The following is a 9,332-nucleotide window of genomic DNA, read 5'->3' on the forward strand; positions in this document are numbered from 1 at the left end:
AAAACATATCACATATATTTTAGACACATTCCTGCAGTATTTTTTTCATTATAATTTTTATTAAAATTTTTAAAAGTCTAATAATTAACTTACCCATGGTGCACACTATGCAGCACTACGCTCCTCTTCCTGAAAAATCCCCTCCCTCAAATTACACATGCTTTTACACATTGCACCTTATTAAATCAGAATAAATATTTAATCTGTGTTCAACCAAACTCGTCTTAAAAATAACCAAAAAAAAACTATTAGGATATAAAACAAAATGCTTTGCCTCAGGGAAACGGTGAATTTGAGATTAAGCATAGACAATCTAACCCTGTCCTGCATACTAAGTTTCACATTATGTGGTATACGGTATTAACGCACAAATATTTAGGCCTATAATGGAAAAGTTCACATGATTCCCATTTTATTAGCCAACGTTTTCATAATACTTTAACGTACATAAAGCACTCTACAGCTACTTCAGAGATCTTTTACTAAATCCTGTCAATAAGTTAAAAATATTTTTCTATCCCAAAAAAATGCTACATGCAATTATTAGCCTATTTATAGTTTTGAGCTGAAACGGACTATTGTATTTTATTTATTGTCTTTTATTTATTTTTGTATTTTGCAAAATGCTTAAAGCTAACAAGTATGAAAGCAATACGATTATTTTTTAAAGTATCAATAAATATTTTACATTTATCCATTGCCAACACAAATTTTTTTTAAATAGGCTATTTATTTCTTGTGTATCATCATATAAAAACGCCCTAACTTAATAGCAGTTTTATTCACTTAAGTCTCTTCTATTTACTATCTTAACGCCTAATTTAGCACGCCTGATTCAGTTAATCAGATAGCCAGACCGACATCTCATGAAATAAAAAAAAGTTAGTGTTTTATACAAACGACTCAAGTCACATTTTGTTCGTGAGTCCACCTGAAACCAGAAAAACGTGGTTCATTATTAATTAATTAAGAGGTATAATTTCAATAATGGGGTACAATACTTTTTCGGTGTGTTAACATTTTCTGAGATATTCCTTTAAAAAAAAAGTACCAGATTTAAAAACAAAACAAAACAAAAAAACCGGTATGAATCTATAACATAATACATGCACGTAAAATAAACAATACTGAAATCAATGAATAACAAATCTTTTAGTGTGAACCTAATACACTGTGACGTCAAGCGGGTTTGTTATTATTATTATTATAGCTTATTATTATTCGGCCCTTTGGATCATTTCACTGACAGGTTGTGTTTTTACCTTTGGATGACGTCTTTATATAATCTACTAAACATATGCTTTGAAATGATAGCTGTTGAAACTTTAGTTCTTGCAGTTTCTCGCAGTTCCCTTTCCCAATCTCATCTCAGGAGAAAATTCTACGGAAGGAAAGGGGGAAAAAAATCAAGCTGTGGTATTCGGATTATGGCGGCGTGGATAAAGCATTAAATAGGGCTAAAGAGGTTTGAATGGACGCAGTGGCGTGCGAACTGATGCAGAGTAATTATTGCTTCATAATTGTGTTCTTTTCCCTTTTTTGAGCGAATCGCGCAGCGGAGCCCCACTCGGAGCGGTTGTGACATTTAGGAGGCCAGTCTTTGTGCTGAACACTTCAAGTTTAAAAAACAAGGGCAATTGAGTCGGCAGAGCTCAAAGCCGCAGCCATTGTGCAGGAACACATTGAGTTTGGATTTGAGGACAATGGTGTTTCTCAAATTTCTAGCAAAAACCTATAGTCCATCTGTGATCTCAATGAGCGTTCTTTCACCGGGCTCCTTCTTTTCTGTTCGGTTCGCTTTGTAATGGGAGGCAGATGTGGAGGACTGGACAGTTTTAATTGGCTGGTACCTGAAACGCGCGCACGCGGGCGCGCAGCTTTCTTGCTGCTAATTTAGTAAGCTTTCAAAATGCCATCATAGGATCACTCAAGACTCTACAACTGTACAGAGCACTGAAATGTGCAGTGCTGCGTTTAAGCTGGTCAGTAGGTGTTTAAAGTAAATCTTTTAGATCATGCTGTTTACATCACATAGGCCCGATTATTATAATGTAATTGAAAAAAAAAAAAAAAACATTGAGAAGAGCAAATGATCTGCTCATTTCTTGAATGTGTTTTTTAAACTTTGAATAAAATATGGGAAAAGAGAACTTGCACGCTCTTTAACTGTTATCCATTGTAAAGGCTTATTTTGCGCAGTTTTAATGGCTGTGTGCTGTGCCTCGAGGGGGATGCCTGAGCTCGGGTGAGAGGCTTGAGCGGAGCGGCAGCTTTTTTTTCTTGTGAACAAGAGGTTAACAACCTAATGAGGACTTGGTGATGAGATGAAGCGTGTAAATGCGCACCGGTTTTTCTTGTACCCCCTGGATCTGCTACTCTAACCTCTGCTGCGCTTCGCACACTCTCACCGTTTCAGCAGGAGTTCCCGGGAGGCAATGCAGCTCCAGGCGTGCTCGGGCCGGCCAGCGGCGGTGAGAAAGGTCGCCACAAAAGCTCGCCGGGGTACTAGAGGAACAGAGACATGCTGTTACATATGTTGGGTCAAGCATCCCTTTTGTGCCGCTTTCAAAAAGGTGTAAAACTCAGTCATCTGTGGAGTTTCTAAAGGCGATGAAAGGCCTGTATGGGTTTTTGATGCACAGGTCTGATGAACTGTTTGAAAGAATGTTGAATTTCTTAAGTGCTCACAGTCACTTTTAATTGCCCCGGGGGCATTTAATTGGAATTCAAAGATACCCATTCAGTTCAGAGTTTTGAAGTAGTCCGTATAAGTCGGACTCTTATACACACACACACACACACACACACACACACACCCTCTAAGAAAATGTACAACTGTTATGGGTTCTTTGGTCGTCTCTCTTAAAGGTTCTGTGTAGAACCCTACAACAGTGCATACTTGTCTGTACTCTGTTGAAATCTAAAAAACATTAATTATCTAAATTCTATTTATTTCTACGCTTAGGCCTACATTTTGTAGGTTTTCATTAACCGAAGGTTGTTAAAAAATAATCTACTTATGAGTTTACATTTGATTAAGCCAAAAGTGGCATACAAACATACAGAAATAAATATCTTCGTACATTCGTATATTTTCTATATTCATTCGGAACAATGCAGTTACAACCTGGAAGGGATCTGCAGTGGTGTTCCAAATAAATGCAATAAATTAAGTATAAAAATGTAAAAATGTTATATAACTACATTCATAAATAAAAATGTAGCCAATAATTTTAAATTAAGGGTCAGGTTAACCTTTGTTCTATGAGAATGTTCCCTTTCCCTAACCTTTATGTAGGCTATGTAATACATACATACTCACTCTTGTTGTGTAAATAAGTGTTTGTAAACAGATCTGCCCCCAGTTTGCCAGTGAGGCAGACTCAATTTAACAGTTAGCACCTACGTGCGGTTTTTGTAATGAGCACCGAATTGCTTCTTCGGATGGCTATTTTCAGCCTTGCGAGAGAGCTGCCGAGATAATTACTTTGAATGTCAAAAAGATTTAGTTTAATATCGTCTCTATTAGTGGTGCTGGTTCAGTAATTAAAGGTGTGGATGAGAGTGGCGGTGGGACAGATGGCATTTGCTTACTGTGATTCCGTATGTAAACACAGAGAAGCGAGTGGAGGCGCAGGGGAGCGCAGAAACTGTGGAGCACTGTGCAGAATCCAGCTCAGGCTTTAAAAACATACACAAGTGGAAAAGATGCTATGAAACAGCTTTCATGAATGCAAACCACAAACATTCTCTCTATATTTCTGTAAATAAAAATTAAAAGGCATTATCGCCAAGCAAAATAAGATGGGAGTGGTTGGAGAAATTTCTGACACTGAGCATGGCTAGGGGTGACCGTTTTTCTTTCTGCATCGTCAGTGTGTTAAAGGGAGCGGTGCTGCATATCATATGCTTCAAATAATCAAAAGCACAAACTATGTTCGGCTTACACATACGCTACAGATTACATCAGGACCTTTTCAATTGTATGTTAGATAAAATGTCTAGAGTCCAAAAATATATATGATTTTCTTTTTTTAAATAATGCATGTGTAATTGAATTTTCGATAAATTCATAGAAGCTGAAGATTTATTGGACTATGAATATATTCATTTCAATACCTGAATTGAAGCCATAATTTAAAAACAAACCTTTCCTTGCATTTATTATTCAGGTGAATTTACACTTGACGAAAATTGTATCACAATGTAGATATTTTATGATTTATTGTATAATTTTATTTATTAGTGTTATGTGATTATTTAACCTGATATTTAATTTCTCGATTACAAAAAAAGACTAACAGTAAAAACGATTAATTCTGATAATCCCCATTTGTAATTTACAGTATTTCCCCCACATTATAACTTGTTTATTTTTACTATTATATTCTGTCGTATTTATTACATTTTATTGTATTTATTGTAATAGGGAATTTATGAAACAACAACAATCATCATCATCATCATCATCATCATCATCATCATCATCATCATAATAGGCTAATAATAATAATAATAATAAGTGGGTGAAGCCGTTGATCGATGTGCAGTCAGCTGTGCTTGCGGCTTTAGGGTTGGTATGACACTTAGCAGGAATATTTGTCACAATAAACCACAAATTACGCAAATGATATCACTGTCATGTCAGTATATTCACAACATAGAAATAACAGAATAACCGAAGATAAAAGCTGCAGTCACAATTAGGCAATTTAAATTAAAGGGTGACAGAATAACAAAACATACGGCTATTGAATAAAACATGTCTATATCTATATTTCATTATATATTATATAATATATTATAAGATTAAAGGGTGTCGTAAAATATATTATATATACAATCTTTAAAAAAAAAAAATACAGACGACATCTTTAAAAATAGTATGGTAAATTGTGCCGGTAAAGTGCCTTGTTAAATATATTTTAAAGAAATATTGGGCAAATTGTAAGTGCAACTTCATATGGTTTAATTTTAATATGAAAATGGTACTGTTGTCATTGATGTACCGTACCTAGCAAAACGTACTGAATTAAACAGAATATGAGATAGCAATTTCAAACAACAAAAAAAAAGCCTGCAACTTACCTTATTCTCTGACGTCATTAGCTGTCGGGTCTTCGAGTAATTCTTTTTTTTTTCCTTCTTTTTTCTTTTTTTAAATCGTCTTTGTTTAATTTAAATTAAAAAATCGCTCGTGGTTTCTGTTTGAAAATCTTAATATTATGAGTTAGGATTAGACTTAGTTTCTTTTTCCTCTAGTGGAGGAAAAGTTATAAATTGTGATATTTATTGATGTGTACATGCGGCAAAATAAAATTTTCTGATTTTTTTCTGCCCTGATTTCTTTTTTTTTCTGTCCTGTTTAGTGGTATTGACATTTCTGTCATAAAAGTTTTATATCTTTGCTCTGCGTGATGCTTGTTATTTGAGAAAAGGACGCAGGTGGACACAGTTGAAAAACAGACAAGCCAATCAGATTGCTCCGTCCTCCTTTAGCCAATGACAGGCGCCACATTGTTGTCAAATTTGTCTAATGAAAACGTAGGAGAGCAACAATAGAGAGAGAGAGGGATCTGTATCCACTGGCGATCTCGCGAGGAAGTTAGTGTCTCACGCTGGAGCAGGGAGAACAAGCTCAGCTCACATTTAATCAACTTCCTCGGCTCGTTAATGATCGATCTTCTGCTGTATTTCTTTAGCTGGAAACTTTTGTTTGTGAAAGCCGTTTTTAATAACTCTGGACTAGTCTTTACGCGCTAGAACGCAGAAAAGCCATCTGCTAGGCTAGCTTTAACTAATGGACTGATTTGTGACATAAATAATAAAACTGAAACGCTTTGGCGACGTGTTTTTTTTTTTTTTTTTTTTTTTTTTTTAAATCCTGATCAAAATAAATTGTAAACCACCGTTAATTGAACATTTTTTGTGCTTTCTTGTCGGATGCTTGTGCAGTTCATTTTTTTGACGTGCGACTCTGATTGAATTTAAGAAATCGGTTGCTGCTGTTTAACCTCGACGATCAATCGCTAGTCCATCGGGGGCAGATCATGGATCTTCGTCCGGAGCTTTCTGGCGCTCAGGCGGGCACACAGGTTCACGCCGCAGCCGCTGCAGCCGCCTCCATCCCCGTGTCCATGGCCAGCAGTCTGCTGAGAGGCCCGCCGCTGCTGCTGCGCCCTACAGAGAAATACCCTCGCACGCCCAAGTGCGCCCGCTGCCGTAATCACGGCGTTGTGTCGGCGCTTAAAGGACACAAGCGCTACTGTCGCTGGAAGGACTGCATGTGCGCAAAGTGCACCCTGATCGCCGAGAGGCAGCGAGTGATGGCCGCGCAAGTGGCGCTCCGCAGACAGCAGGCGCAGGAAGAAAACGAAGCGCGAGAGCTTCAGCTCCTTTACGGCACAGCAGAGGGACTCGCGCTGGCCGCAGCCAACGGCATCATCCCGCCCCGGCAGAACTACGAAGTGTTTAGCCAAGTGAGCACCGACAGCAGCTCTGGTGAGTAAACCTGCATCTTATCTTAATCATCTTAATGTTAATATCACAACATTATCCTTAACTTTTATTATGGGCATCGTTTCATGGTTTTTATATATATATATATATATATATATATATATATATATATATATATATATATAGAGAGAGAGAGAGAGAGATGGATGGATGGATAAAAATGTCTCTAATTTTTTGCAGTGTCAATATAAACAGTGTTTATCTTGATTAATCCTGATTATCCTACCCACCCACCCACCACCCCCTTCCTTACTTTTCCTCTTCCAGAATCTAACATACAAAAGTTTGAATTATTCCCTAAGACTCCACTGTCAGGATCTGTGACCCCACAGCCTACAGCTGGAAAGTCTGTATCTGCTGACACTGAATCAGTGCCTGGGATCTCATCCCCAGATGTACACCATGGCTCTGGGTCCGAAAACGGCGACGGAGAGTCATACATCAGCTCTCCAGCTCCAAAACCCATGAAAGACGGCGAGGAGACACCACCGTCGATAAGTCCACTTGGCTCAGACTCAGACACAGACAAAGATGAACAAGAGCCATCGCCCTCCTCTGCTTCGTCTCGCCACATGAATGCTATTGACATCCTGACCAGAGTGTTCCCCACGCACAAACGCAGTGTCCTGGAGCTCGTTCTCCAGGGATGTGGGAAAGATGTTGTCCAGGCCATCGAGCAAATCCTCAACAACAGTGGACAAGCCAAACCTCCAGAGGAAACCTGGTCAGCAGAGAGGGTGCTCCAGAGCGTCCAGCAACCTTTGTCCTCTGCTCCAAGGCCCGTGTTACCTGGAACCATGACACTCAGCAACCGGTCAGCCTTCTCTCCACTGCAACCCAATGGTCCTCACTTCAGCACGGACCCCAGCGCGTACCCTCTTGGCACACCCCTGGGCCTGAACCCACTTCGCTTGGCCTACTCGGCACATGGCCGAGGGCTCACCTTCATGACCCCTTACTCCACAACAGGCCTGATGCCCACTCTGGGATTTAGGCCACCAATGGACTATGCTTTCAGTGACCTGATCAGAGACAGGACTCTCCTACATAAGGAGCAGAGCTACACAAATGGACTTTATGGTCCCCTGGTTAACAACACTCCAGAAAAACAGTGAGTGGGTATTTCACTGAGGAAAAAACAGGACTGAACAAAAAGGTGAAAAGGCTAAATGTAGCCCATTCTCGAGAGAAGTGTTCTGTGTCTAAAAAGAAATAGACTTAAACCCCTTATATACTTATTCTAATGACATTCTCTGTACATAAAGATTTCTGATTTACTCACCTGACAGAATTATTCAACTAGCATAAAGTGACACATATCTAGTGTTGGGGTTTTTGTTGACGTTTGTGCTGATAATGGTTACCAAAAAGCTCTAATTTAAACAGACCTCGCTTGCGGGTCCTGGAACAAACTAATCACATGAAGTTAAATTGAAAGAGTAACCAGTATTTTCATGTAAATTGCGTATTTTGAATTCTTTACATATCTATCACATCTCTATCAATTATATTAGATTGTTTACTGAACGGATCAAGTCTCCGTGCGATAATGGTGCAATTAAAAAAAAATGTTCTCCGTCATTTAAAAAGAGAGACTATACTAATATACGGTCTTCAAACGTCATGCTTTTAGCTGACACTCTGTAAAATTGTGCCATGTTAAATTAAGAGACATGAACAGTTCTGTTAAGATTATTGTTAAAGATCTTGACTAAAGTAGATTCTCTGACTCTTTTTGTGCTATGATGATATGTTGTTTGTTCCCACAAAAAATGTTACATTCCGAAATAATATCATATCAACTTCAACGTCATTTGCGCAGAAAATCGTGAAAAAAACATGTTCGTGGTGAATGAAATCTTGCTTCACTGTTACTGCTGTACATTTATCTATGTGAATTTTGATAGAAATAAATGTTATTTTATACTTAGATTCTGAGCTTGTGTTTTTATTTATATATCCAACCACTATGTTATTATCTAAATTTAAACACATAACGTATTATTATTATTATTATTATTATTATTATTATTATTATTATTATGTCCAACCATTATGGTTAGCTAAATTGAAATACCACCGCAACAACAACAACAACAACAACAACAATAATAATAATAATAATAATAATAATAATTACTATTATTATTAATATTATTTTATATATCCAATCATTATGGTGTTATTTTCAAAATTTAAATGCAGCCTACACAACAACAAAATGATGATGATAATGATTATTATTATTATTATTATTATTATTATTATTATACATAACTAATATTGTGCATAATTATTACTATATTAGCGTAAATCCGAGCACAATAAAGCATCCAATAATTTTTAAAAAAAAAGAATACCCTATTAGTCAAATTAAATGTTTGTAATTTCACCAGATACGGGGTTATTTTATTTAGTAATTCACAAGTTTTGTACATTTCGTAATTCTTACTATAATTTTTTTACTGACCAGTGCTGATTGTATAGTGGTCCTACTGAAGGTGGATATCAAGGAATATTATGGAAGCGGAATCCCTGTCAGTCTCCTCATTCCAGAGCTGAAGTGTTTACTTTCATACTTTAAACCTCAAGGTGAAACTGACTGTGTGCTTTCATTCTCGCCGATGGCAGAGGAAACCGATACTTACTTAAACTTATACACTTCTACCATGCATAATATAGGTCCTGCAATATACACTTGATTAACTGCAATTGAAGTAGTAAGACAAAAGTAGGCCTACTGTGCTCATTGTACATTAGATTTGATTCTTTTCCCCAACCATTTTTTCCAGGATATGTTTAACAATAATGTT

The 9,332-nt window shown here is 37.3% G+C and overlaps 1 protein-coding gene and 1 long non-coding RNA gene across 2 annotated transcripts; one reads left to right on the plus strand and one right to left on the minus strand.

The window, feature by feature from the left end:
- Positions 1-705: 705 nt before the first annotated feature.
- Positions 706-5,408, minus strand: LOC108265730 (uncharacterized). The gene is made up of 3 exons (XR_001812741.3): positions 5,089-5,408; positions 3,595-3,681; positions 706-2,505 (listed from the first exon to the last, which is right to left on the minus strand). It is a non-coding gene; the product is annotated as an uncharacterized LOC108265730 (long non-coding RNA).
- A 312-nt stretch (positions 5,409-5,720) lies between these two features.
- On the plus strand, positions 5,721-8,451 carry dmrta2 (DMRT-like family A2). The gene is made up of 2 exons (XM_017468365.3): positions 5,721-6,501; positions 6,787-8,451. Exons 1-2 carry the CDS (start codon positions 6,051-6,053, stop codon positions 7,632-7,634), a joined length of 1,299 nt encoding a protein of 432 aa, XP_017323854.1. The 5' UTR covers positions 5,721-6,050; the 3' UTR covers positions 7,635-8,451.
- The last annotated feature ends 881 nt before the right edge of the window (positions 8,452-9,332 follow it).

This window comes from Ictalurus punctatus, chromosome 5 (genome assembly GCF_001660625.3).
Source record: "Ictalurus punctatus breed USDA103 chromosome 5, Coco_2.0, whole genome shotgun sequence".
Classification (NCBI taxonomy): domain Eukaryota; kingdom Metazoa; phylum Chordata; class Actinopteri; order Siluriformes; family Ictaluridae; genus Ictalurus; species Ictalurus punctatus.